Source organism: Betta splendens, chromosome 21 (genome assembly GCF_900634795.4).
Source record: "Betta splendens chromosome 21, fBetSpl5.4, whole genome shotgun sequence".
Lineage (NCBI taxonomy): Eukaryota > Metazoa > Chordata > Actinopteri > Anabantiformes > Osphronemidae > Betta > Betta splendens.
In genome coordinates, this window is record NC_040899.1 from 4,602,373 (window position 1) to 4,615,123 (window position 12,751).

At 51.6% G+C, this 12,751-nt stretch overlaps 1 protein-coding gene and 1 pseudogene across 1 annotated transcript in view; both read left to right on the top strand.

The window, feature by feature from the left end:
• The window catches only part of LOC114847541 (Krueppel-like factor 7), a 29,208-nt gene extending 25,360 nt beyond the window's left edge, over window positions 1–3,848 (top strand). The window contains exon 3 of the mRNA XM_029137396.3: window positions 3,688–3,848. Coding sequence (XP_028993229.1) covers window positions 3,688–3,815 — 128 coding nt within the window. The 3' untranslated portion in view covers window positions 3,816–3,848. The remainder of the gene's footprint in view (window positions 1–3,687) is intronic.
• Window positions 3,849–9,234: 5,386 nt separating this feature from the next.
• On the top strand, window positions 9,235–10,244 carry LOC114847002 (Krueppel-like factor 7; annotated as a pseudogene).
• The last annotated feature ends 2,507 nt before the right edge of the window (window positions 10,245–12,751 follow it).

Sequence of the window (12,751 nt, forward strand, 5' to 3'; positions counted from 1 at the left end):
CTGCACCCACAAGCTCCAACCTGCCCTCTCTCCATCTCTCTCTCTCGCTCTGTCTTCCTCTTTACTCTCTCTCTCATTCACTTTGGGTTGCCAAGCAACTGCATCACACTCTTCCATAATTGGTTGGTGGCTGGTGGATTGTCCATGCCTGTTAATCTCTCTCTCCCTCTCTCTCTCTCTCTCTCTCTCTCTCTCTCTCTCTCTCTTTCTCTCTCTCTCTCTCGCTCTCATTCTCTCTCTCTCTCATTCTCTCCCTTCCTCTCTCTCACACCCGCCTCCCCCCCACGCACCCACCTCCCCTTTTCTCCCTTTCTCTCAGTTGCTAGGTGACTTTATCATGCATCCTTGCCTCGCCGTGCTATAATTGGCTGGCGTCATGGTAGCTGTGGCGTCAGGACCGAGCTGGCCTTGCTTCATTCCTCCAACTGTGTGTGCATTTGTGTGGGTTTAAGGGGGGCGCTATTGAAGAAAGATGGGGCGCTCTGGCCAATTACTGGAGACGGGTGTGAAACGGCCGCCTGTCTGGCACCTGCGGCCCCCGCTCATACCCCACATCACACAGACACATGACTGTTGAGAGTGTAGCGTTTCTCCAGCAAGCTGTAAAGTGGCTCGCTATTGTAGCTTAAAAAGCCTTTGCGCTCGGTTCAGTCCTGCATGAGAAGGACTCGCTGGAGTGAGTGGGAGGACTGGCATGTACAGCCTTCAGCCCTGAAGAAGAACGTGGATGACTTTAGACTCTAACAGGCTCCCACATGCTGCAAAATCTTCAGCTTATCCATATAATCAGCTCTGTTATTGGGACTGAAGCCCCTTTTTTTCCTCAACGTGTAATAATTAATATTTTTATTCTTAAGCGGTTCATCTGGTGAACTGCAGTCAATGTTATCAGTTGATGTCGACCCGTGGGACTTCTCACCAGCAGGTTCCTTAATCTCCTGGTGGGGGATCCAACGCCTGCTGGCAGGTGAAGTCCCTCCAGCTTGTTCTGCTTCTCCCCCAGGATTCCTGTCAATCTCCTCTGAATTGTTGCATCATCACTTCGGAACGTTGTTCTCAACATGCGCGGCCGCCTGCCCTGCAGGAACGAGCTGCCCACCTTCTCCTCATTATCATGGGCCGATATGAAATCTCATCACTGCGGCGAACTGGCAGTAAAGGTCCCAACCTTGCAACAAGCCATTAGGCTTTCACAGCCTGCCGGTGCTGAGAAGGTGAACCCCACGTGTAGCTCTGTGCCTCTAAGATACTGTTGGAGAGCGGACAGGTCATAAAACATGCAGCGGAGCCAGACACTTTGATTTCTTGCTGCTCTTTCATTCCAAACATTGGAAGCGACGATCCACCATCCATATTGAGTTTCTGGATTTGCTGGTGGGAGCGTGGGGCGCAGTGGCTGGCGCCGCTGAAGGACCGGGGTCCGGCCACGTGTCCAGACATGCAGTTAATCCTAAACTGGTGTGAGCTTGTGTGACTGTGGCCAGACTGGTTGAGACCCTGCCTCCCAGCAATGAGGAGGCTGCTGTAAAGAAATGGAATGTTATTCATGATCTCATGATTTCAGTGTGTTTAATGATGAAGGGAAGAAGCACAATTTGTTGTACTATACTGTTACTGTACTAATATTCAATGCACGATGGAGTCTACTAACAGATAAAACGTGGACATGGTGACATGAGGAAAGCCTGTCTCCAAAAATGCACAGTGCTCAGACGGGAACCGAACCTAAATCCATGCTTTGGAAATCGGCAACCGACTTGCACAAGATTTGAATGGAATATTTGAATATACAAATCCGGTGGAGCACAGCTTGTGATCTGGAATTCATTTAGTGTTGAGGACAAGTGCGTTACCCTGCAGTCATCTTGTGTCTGTGGATAAAAGATGACACCAATCAAAGAGGCCCAGGAACCCGGCGGAGGGAGGGGCTCGGCAGGAAGGGGGCATCCTTCACGGCGCGTCTCCCCGAAGCACATCATCCTTTACTCGCCGTTGCATCACCGGCCTCTCGGAGCTGCTCTGCACTTCACATATTACTTCAGTCCTTGTGAAGTGCCTTCACAAGGTGCTGGGGTTTTTTGTCTGGCGCGATGGTTCAACACGGTGAATTAAAGCAATTAAAGTTCAAAAAGGCAAATCTAACGCGTAGAACCGCGGCTGATTGGCGGCGGGGACTGTTACCAGGCGCCCTGCGGCACAGGCAGCGGCCTCTCAATGCACATCAAAACACGGGCTGCATCTGCAGATAAAGGGCTGCGCAGGAGCTGCAGGTGCCCACGGTCGGCGCGCGCCGGCCGCCAGCCTCCTCCGCCGCTTCCTGTTTGCTTCCCAGCGTGTTGTGAAAGTGTTGTTTCCTCGTTGGCTCCACTTTAGCTGTGGACGAGCGTGTTTGTCTCTTTACGGAGATTGGTGTGTGCTGGGATGGGAGTGGAGGGGCTGCTGGGACATCTGGCTAACTGACTGTAAGCTGGTGTATAACTCCCCATTAAGAGTCATTAACAGCCCAATTATGGCTCCCACCCACCCGATCTCGCGCGCTGATGACACTGAGGGACACGGGGGAGAGGTCTCCAATTAGGTCTGACCACTTAACTGTGTGCGGTGGATGAAGCGTTTGTTTGGACGCCTGGATATTTAAATCTCTTGAACCAAAAAGCGCCGCCGCCCATCTGCAAGGCCCGAACCAACCTCCTCCAGTGTCGCGCTCACGTGAACAAAGCGCGCTTCCCAAAATAACATCACACGCACACAAAGGCCTGTCAGAGACGAAACTTTGTCAGGTTTCCTGTGAAAGCACCCGGAGCAGCAGGGGGTTGAATTCACTAAAAGGCTGTTTGTCTGCAGCACACAGCGGAGACGCGGCGGCGTGTGTGTGTGCATGCACAATACAATGCGAGCAGTGTGAAGTCAACCAAACCCGGTGTTGCGAATCAATGTGACTGTATTTATTGAGTGTCTTTACATGAGTGATTGGTCTTTGTTTACACCTGCAAAACGCTGCACTGCTGCAGGTTTTTAATATCGGCGCCGCTGTTTATGCTCAGCGAGACGCACACAGACGAGCGCTTACTGTACAGACGTCACACGGTCCCATGTGAAGGCAGACTCTCCTGCACGCTGCACACACACAGCTGGAAGGCTTTTTATCGCGGGGAGATAACTACAGGTTGAGAACAATAGAGCATCTTTTCTCCCATCTGGTGAACCGGGGGATGAAACTTCATTTACATTTCAGATCCCACCACCTCGGGGTGTGTGTGTGTGTGTGTGTGTGTGTGTGTGTGTGTGTGTGTGTGTGTGTGTGTGTGTGTGTGTGTGTGTGTGTGTGTGTGTGTGTGTGAGAGAGAGAGAGAGAGATTCACAATGAGATTCATTTCAGGGTGAATTTGGAATTATGAATTAACACGCCGCAGTGCTGAAAGATTTCATTTAGGACTAATTGAGTGTATTGGCTCATTGAAATGGCTGTTGTGTTAAAGCTGGTCTGCCTGCATGGCCCCTAGGCGGTGTGTGTGTGTGTGTCTGTGTGCCAGGGGTGGTAACCTGCATATTAGCGAACAGCTGTAGTTTGGACACAGGAAATTAGATGTAGAAATTATAATAAACTGTGACACCTCTCTCTCTCTCTCTCTCTCTCTCTCTCTCTCTCTCTCTCTCTCTCTCTCTCTCTCTCTCTCGCTCTCTCAGGTGAGAAGCCCTATAAGTGCTCATGGGAGGGCTGCGAATGGCGCTTTGCCCGCAGTGACGAGTTGACACGACATTACCGCAAACACACTGGAGCCAAGCCATTCAAGTGCAACCACTGCGACAGATAAACACACACACACACACACACACACACACACACACACACACACACACACACACACACACACACACACACACACACACTGGCCCGTGCTTCTGTTTCTAGCTGCCTCCTGACTGTGAGCCATCACAAACACTATTAAGCCTGGCCTTGTAGGAGCGAACTCAAACATGTCCAAGCATGAAGTCATTAACGCAGAAACGCTACTTCAACCAAGTTTAATTGGATTTTTCCACACGCTTCAAATTCCTAGTTTTGTTCAAGCAACAGTACAAAATTCTGAGATTTATAATGATACAAAACTGAGGAAAATAGAAAAACCTCCCAACAATTCCAACCATTTTGTAACAGCACGTTCTGTGGCCTGTGACCTGTGAACGTTTGAGCAGGAGTGGGTTGAACAGCGTGGGAATGTGACGCCCAGCGCTCTCGCTGGGTGTGAGACGAGGTGGGGTTCATTCATCGACAGCAAAGAAACGGCCGGCCATGTTTCCAGCCTAACTAGCATTTACGTGAGCGAGTGTTTAAAACGCATCCATGTTCTGAGGGTTCCGAGGGTTCCAGCGGACCCGGGTCCAGTGCTGAGGCCGGCAGCTCGTTCGCCGCTGCCTGGCGGGTTTTATGAGTTTTATGCATGAGTGATGGAAGCGCTCGGCGCCAACAGAATCCTTTATTCACAAAAATAGCTCCTGTGCATTGTTTGCGACTGCAGCGCATCACCAGCGGTAAATAAAACATTTTATACCAGCCTCGACCTTGCGTCGCTCACGGAGCCGCGCCGCAGTAATCAGCCGGAGTCACAGCACAGATTCTGAGTCAAAGCTAAGTTTTTTAGGTTTTCTGAGCGTGCGTCCAGGTGAGTTCTCGAACTCCAGCAACATTAAATTCATCCCTAATGGGCTCACAGCAGCAGCTGTGTTCAGGAGTGGACCAGAGTGTTGACGTCCGTGTTGTCTGCGTCCTGAAGGAGGATTTGACTCACGCGCTGCATCAGAGTGTTTGTGACGACTCGTGTCTGACGCAGTTTGACCTCAGCGAAGAAACAAAGGTGGAAAGGCGTCGAGCGTCAGCAGCCGGAGACGTGTTTGTGTTTGAGAGTCACGCTGTGTGTGGTGTGTGGTGTGTGTGTGTGTGTGTGTGTGTGTGTGTGTGTGTGTGGTGTGTTGTGTGTGTGTGTGTGTGTGGTGCTTACTCATGCCCCTGCGTTGGCAGTCAAATGGATTCTGGCTACTGGCAGACTGGTCACAGCTAATTGAGTGGCACCAGATGCCAGCTCTGTTTTAACATATACTCACAGTGTGTGTGTGTGTGCGTGCGTGCGTGCGCCTGCACCTTTCTGATGAAACACAGACTCAAGCCTTCGCCCCAGAGACAGTGTAATTGGCTGTTGTTGGTTCCCTCTAGTTTGGGTTTTAGGCATAAAACCCTCCAGAAACCTGCTGGAAGCTTCTAATCCTGGCTGAGGTTTGGGACTGTATTAGCTCCTTAATGCTGCACGCACACACACACACACACACACACACACACACAGCCAAGGGACGCAGCGCACACACACGCACACACAGCCGGTCCTATAGGCGGCCACGCGTCCAGACACGGGCCCGAGCTGCGTCACAGCTGAGGCTGTGCGTCTGTCGGGGGGGTCCGAGGTGACGCCGGTTCTTCTTTCTGTGGTGGCGCTGACGGCGGGAGCTCTTCATGCCTTGAACGGGCATGAAACTCCGCTGAATCGCCTCCACGGGGGACGAGCCGCCGTTAAAACAAGCGGTGATCAGTCAGAGTTAGAACGCGTCACGTCCCGGCTCCACATGAATAGATTCGATTGGTCGTGCTACCTCTGTGTTTGTGCGCGTTGGTGACACAGGTTTGTGCAGATGAGCTTTTTAACAGCTGGTTTCTTTACACACATGGAAATTGCAGCCACACAGACTTTGGAGGATCATAGACTTCCCTTTAAGGCTTCGGATGGCCACGCTTAACATAGTAGGGATGAAGTTCTGTCTGTACAGTACCACACACACATACACACACAAACACACACACATCTGTGGTGTGGTGGAGCTCAGCTGAGAGTTACATGACAATAGCGTAAAATGGCAGCCACGGAGAGGTTAACATTAGATAGACTGTTCAATCTGACACAATTTCTCCTGGGGAAACACACACACACACACACACGCACACAAGTTTAAAACACAATAAATAACTGCATGTGGTTCTATAGGAACCCAGCACCAGGAGACAACCAGGCTCCGTCACAACCTAATACTGGAAAATGAAAATCGGCCAGAATCATGCAGCATTTTATAAAGCTCGTTTAAAGGTTTTTGTGCTGAGTTTGTTGTTTGTCTGAACATTAAGTAATTGGGCATTTCTTACCAGCAGCGTCAGAGCCTCAGCAGCCGGCAGCAGCGCTTTTTCGTCGTGCTGCTCAGTGGCTGTAAGCAGATCATTACAGGAAGGTCACTTTACAGAATCGTGTAAATGGCTTAATTTCGCCTGCTCACTAATGGAAACGCTGGTACCAGTCGCGTGGCGCTGCTCGTAAACGCAGGCCGGGCTTCGGCTGCTGGATCCACTTCAGCGCGTTCGCAGAGCTCCGTCCTCCATGAGCCTTTGTCTGTCACATGCTCTTAGCGCTTCCATCCAGGGCCCTCTGCTCTCGGCATTCATTATTAATGGACCTCAGCAGGCTCAGAACACGCACACGCGCACACACACACACACACACACACACACACACACACACACACACACACACACACACCGGGGCAGGACATGCACGTCACCGCTCGCTGCTTTAAATGACAGATCAAATCAAACACTCGACCGCCGAGAGGAAAACATTCATTGAGAGAACTGTGTGAGAGGCAAACGTGGAGTTTTTCCATTGTTCCTCTCTGGTCCTGAAAAACCAAATAATCGCTGAGCGATTTAATGAAACACAATAAGCAACGCAGAGAAAACATTCATAGCTTTCAGGTGCAGTTCTGCAAAAAGCTGCAGCTGAGTCTCACTTCCACTTCCACAGCGATGCTGCATTTGGTGTTGACCTTCTTTGACCTTGACGTCCAGACACAAACAGTGGTCTTTGGTCCTCTGGTCCCTTGGCCCTGATATGGTTAAATTCACAGCTTTGTAACATCAGCATAGGTAGAGTTGTTGTTTGTAGCGATGATTCAACAAGTTCCTCTAACAGACGCCCACACAACGTATTAATGACAGAATCAAAAGCAGCGTTGCAGACTCTGTGATTGTCGATTGACCTTTCTCCATATGGTGGAACTGAGCAGCTACGCATGCTATCAGTCTGAGCTATTAGCCACACACCCAACACACCACACACGCACAACACACACACGTCATTGTTACCTGATATTCATGGTTAGTAGAAGGTCACCTGTGTGATGTCAGAGGCGGTGCGTTCACTGACGGCCGTGCATTTCCAAACGCCCCGGGCTCTCGCTATCCTCTCCCACAATCCTCAGCATCGGTCGAGTCCCTGACACACAGTCCTTTCTGTCTTTGATTTCTAGTCCAAGTGAGAACAATGGTGCAGTCTTCTCAGAAATGATAGTTGTGTTACAGAATATAAAATCTAAACTATTAATCTTTTTTTTCTCTATAACTACTGTAGTTTGTGTGTTTTCCAGATCATAACCAACCAGTAAAAAAGCAAAACAGGACTAGGTCTATTTATCTTTATTAAGCCCCAGAGTTTACATCCTCATCATTGTATTGATGGGACAAATACCCAAAACCATGACGAGCTCACGCCAGAATTCATGAATTCACAAAGACAGATCCAGCTAACGTGGACCATTCCCTCGCATGGCGCTCGTCGCTGGAGCAGTCAACAACTGATGTCCTCATTTTTCCTCTACCAAGCAGGCGGCTCATCCCAGATAACCTGATGCTGTTTGATAATCTCCAGTATTGGTTTCCAGATGCATTAGCAGTCAAAAGAGATATAAAAGCCCCTTCAGTGTACTTAACTAGATATTGTGTTACGCAGTGCATTACTGAAAAGAATACAATGCTGACAATGACAGCAACAATCTGAACAAAAGCTTTTCCTGTATCAGCTTTACAGAAGTCATTGTTACTGCGCATTATCATTGTCTTTTTACATACGTGCTTATCATTTTCAAGTTTCTTTATGGGCAGCGTAACCTCCCGAAGAAATATCTTTGCTTTATATTCATATGCAATGAGCTCCTTAGGAAGAATGCTATTCTTTAAAGGGAAGAAGGAAAGAGGGGAAAGGGGGGGGGGGGGGGGGGGGGGTGTTGTTAGCTTATCGCCACTCAACAGATTTCGACTGAACGTGTCGGTTCGTCTGTTCCGGACGGAGGCTCCAGCGCCGCTCACTCCGTCTGAATGGGCCAATCGAGCAGCTGCAGGTTATTAACGGTGACAGAGGTGGAAAGAACCCGAGCGTCGGCCGATACAGTCGGCTGCCAGAGGCCGAACACTGACCTCAGATCAGTGAACGTAGCTTCCTTTACTTATTGGAACGATTGAACTTGACACAGTTTTTGCTCTGATTTAATGTTTAGCATTGACTCAACAGGTTTTCGAGGTGTTGCTCACTAATTGCAGGTTTGATGGTTCGATGCCGAGTTTGCAGCAGAGTCGTGTTAAGATCTGATTTTGTGTCATATCTGGTTTGCATCTTTGTGCTGTAATCTACTTAAATGGTCACATGCACTCTTCAGCCAACTTCATAACATAATACGGTTTGGTGCTTTCATCATTATAACCATCTACAGCATCTTTTTCTGCCCGTGTGACGAGGCCTGTGTTGCAGGTGGGAAAGATCAAAGCCGCAGCAGCATAAAACGATTTCCATGTAGAATGTGCGGCACAGACTCCGAGTGGGAGAAGGCGGGAGCTGGAGGAAACATAAGTTTGAGAGGAGCTTTGAGGTTCGAAAGTAGGTTAGCGGTCAACAGGTTTCTGGCGCGAATCCGCTGAGAGACGGAGGCAGTGCCCCGACGGCTGAGGGCCGCGGAGCAGCAACTGTGGCGATGCTGCGGCTCTGCCAAAATCTGGAGCTGTGTTGTTGTTGGAGTGTAAGCACAGATGTCTGCTGTTATCTTCAGATAACGGGTGAATAAACAAGATAGCGGCTTCTTTTGCCTTATTGCTCCCTCTTCTCCCTTGCTCCGTTTGTTTCCTTTTTTAACTTTTCCTTCCTTCCTTCCTTCCTTCCTTCCTTCCTTCCTTCCTTCCTTCCTTCCTTCCTTCCTTCCTTCCTTCCTTCCTCTGTTCTTGTGATTTGAGTTCCATGGCTGCTTGCTTTGGGTGAGCGGAGGGAACCAGTGAGGTGTCCACAGTTCAGGGCTCTGGAGAGCTTGACCAGGCAACGGCAATCAATCAGGAGTAAATCCCGGCTCTCTCAGGACTGCAGAGTGCCAGGTGTCATGGTCAACAGCTGCACAGAATATAAGCTGAATTTAACTAGACGAGTAAACACGGAGTCTGAGACGTGGACGCAGATGTTCCCGTTCGTGTGTGTGTGTTTTTACCTGCGTCTCCTTAAGCATAAGCTCTCCATAAGCTCGTATAGCGGGTCTGCGAGATTGAAACGCGCCCAGATGTTCATTTATTCTGAGCCTGTCTGTCTTCTCTTTCTGTCCAGACGTGTCTAGAGTTGGAGCGGTATCTGCAAACGGAGCCCAAGGCGCTGTCGGAGCTGTTCGATGAGGAGCTGGACTGTCTCCTACGCCGCGTTCTTCATGCAGGGCGCCGACAGCGACGAGGACCTGATGGACCCCCTCCTCCCCAGCCTCCCCGACCAGCCCAGTCCGCCGCCGCTACTGGTGGCGCTGCCCAAGGTCCAGGCCAAGGTCCTGCACGTGCCCCAGCCCAGCAGGACCCAGGCCAAGCCGCGGCCCAAACCGTCCCGTCCAAGGAGCAGGTCCTGGGCGTCAGCGCGGCGCAGCTCAGCGCCGCCGTCACGTCCCTCACCCCGCCGTCGTCCCCGAGCTCCGGCCGCCACTCATCAAACCCACGCAGACGCTCACCGCCGCAGCCGACGGCCACGCTAACGCTCAAACTGGTGGCCAAGAAGGTGGGGCTGGGGGCGGCCAAGCTGGTGGCGGCGCGGGCCCTGCCGTCGCCGCGGCCGGGGGCGGCCCTCAGCGACAGCGAGCAGGGGGGAGGGGGGAGCCTGGGGGGAGACGTGCCTGAGAACAAGAAGAGAGTCCACCGGTGCCAGTTCAACGGCTGCAGGAAGGTTTACACCAAGAGCTCCCATCTGAAGGCGCATCAGAGGACCCCACAGGTGAGCCTCACGCCTCGCAGACACACGGCTTCAACCCCTTTCAGCTTTAATGGCCCTTTGCAACTTGTTTGTGATTTATCTTTAATCACCGCTCGCAAACTGCTGTTTTGAACCGTGCAGGAGAAGCACATTCGCACAGGCCTCTAAACGTCTGGGCGGCGGAGCCGGGCCCGGGACCTCGACCGGGCTGTTGGCGCCGACGACCACGGGAAGCATTTACCCTGCAGCAAAGGTCCGACAGGATCTGCAGGGAGCGCAGCAATGTGCTTAAATATGGAGCAAAGGCTGGAGCGAAACCACACAGATGGACCGAAATTAAAATGTGCTTCTGGTGGAATCTGCACAGAAGCCCTAAAACGGATAAGAGCCTCTCGCCGCCTTCCTCTGCTTTTTAGATGAGGGTGTAGATTTATTAATTTCCTCCGATACCACATCTTGGTGCCAAAAGGCCCTGCCTCAGTAATTGCTCCATGATTGATGGATTAGCAGTAAACGACTTGGCGAATTCAGCCGTGTCCGAGCGGCTCCGACGCGCGGCTCCAGCCGCTAACTGCGGCTGCCCTGTCGCTGACCCTCAGCCGAACGCGCGCCGGGCTAATGCGTCCAGCAGCTCTGGGCTCCTGGGCGCCGGCACAGAGACCAGCGCCGCGTTCAGCAGGCAGCTCGCGCTAAACGGGTCACGCTAAACAGCCTTAATTGGCCTGAGGTGTGGTTGATGAGGAGCCGTTTACGGAGTTCTGTCGCAGAGGCTGAAGGTCCCAACTACTCATTCATATTTAGAATCCCCAGATTCAAAACACCACAACCCCCATAGCTGTTATGAATTGCATGGGAGCCTGTTTTGATTTGCCTCGCAACCGTGGAATGACAGCGTGCGACAGATTTGTACGTTCTCAGACATCCATTCATCTGTGTTGCGGCTGAAGTGCCTGCAGGAGCGGACATCCCTCAGCCTGCAACCCAGGCCGGATCCATCACTTATCTGCAGCGCGCGGCCTCTGCAGACGTGTACCACCTGAAGCTAGAATTATTCAGCTCTCACTTCAACCACATTTAGCATCGTTTACAGCATTGTGGAGCGATTCGTGGCCCGCAGTCGTCTTCTCCACTGTTAGCACTTTCCTCGGATTACGGCGCACACCCTGCAGACCCGCCGCATTAATGCCGCCAGCCTTGGCATCATTAATCCAGCGTGGTTCAGGCTTATAATCCCGACGACCATCGCGCAGCACCTAGTGGAGCCGGGGGCACTGTATTATGGCTAATCCAGCACAGCTAGCCTCCTGGATGCATGACAGGCGCCGTTGTGATGATGCTCCGCCCAGTCACGCTAACGAGTGGCGAGCTTTTAAAAAACCAAGATTCATTTATTGAGGGGGGGGGGGGGGGTAAAAACCATCCCCCGAAGACACGGCGGCCTCTTTACTGTGTCGTGTTTGTGTGTGAGCTGTAAACGCGGGGGCGGCGTATTCCCTCCCAATGTGTTCATTACAGTGCAGCGCTGTGGTTTAATTAGCCTAATCCTCTTTTTGGTTATTATGACCATAAATCATTGAACATACATGTAGGGAGGGATTAACATAGCGGCGCTGCTGCAGGGAGGAGCAGCTGCTGAAAGCCCGCACATCATCATCAATACACTTATTGTCACATGACGCTCACCAAGGCCGCGAGAGGCCCGGTTCCAGCGAGGCCTGTCACACACGCACCCGCTCTCCACGTTGCCTTGATCAAACTATTTCCCGAGCTGCAGCCGAGATGTGAAGTCAAGATTTGTTTTCTAATATGAAATGTTCAATTAGGGATGAGTTGTAACTTTAATAGATACACAAATTAATTCAGTAAATCTCTCAAGGACCGAGGCAGCGCCGCTCAGTCGGCTGCTTCTCCTGCATTTCAATACATGTGATTGCTGTTACCGGAGCTGCCGTCCGACGGATGAAACTGAAGCACAGGCGATGGAGGCTACAGTCGCTGCAGCCGCGCCTCTCGGAGCGGCGTCTGGAGGCGTTTGTCGCAAGGAAGTCAAACTACGTGTGTGGGCGCCTTGTTCTTCCAAGGCTTGGGAGGAACGCGCTAAGCTGCTGTCAGATGACGACGCGCCTCCATTTCGGCGGCGTCCGAGCGCAGAGGAGGAAGCGGAGGGACAGCGATGAACGCGCGGAGCGGCGCCGGCTGCAGGTTCCCAACGCGGAGCGTTGGAGAAGCACCGTGTCACCGTTCCGGCAGCAGATAATCTCTGACAGATGACGGCGCTCGGTGACATGTTTGCGAGTCCTGGTAGATTAATTTTGATCCATTTTTGCAGCCCCATAACTCTCCTCCATCATATCCTGCTGAGGAGCCCCCTCCTGAACACGGATCACGTTCATTAACGCATACATCATCTGTTTCTGCTTTTTTTGATCTATGTCTTCCCTCCGTTCCTGCGTTTCACGCCGGTGAAACTTTGCGAGTCTGACGATTTTGAGCTCCGCAACAGGCTTTGGCTCTTTTTGTGCGAACTCCCTGAGGTGTGATACAACAATGTGGATTTGACAACCGCGGACGCCGGCCTCGTGTTCCCTGCGGTAGCTGCCGTGCAGCAACTTAATCAGGCCGAATTTGGGGAGTGGCCGTGGTTGATGCGCGCATGCAGAAACACGGGTGAAACC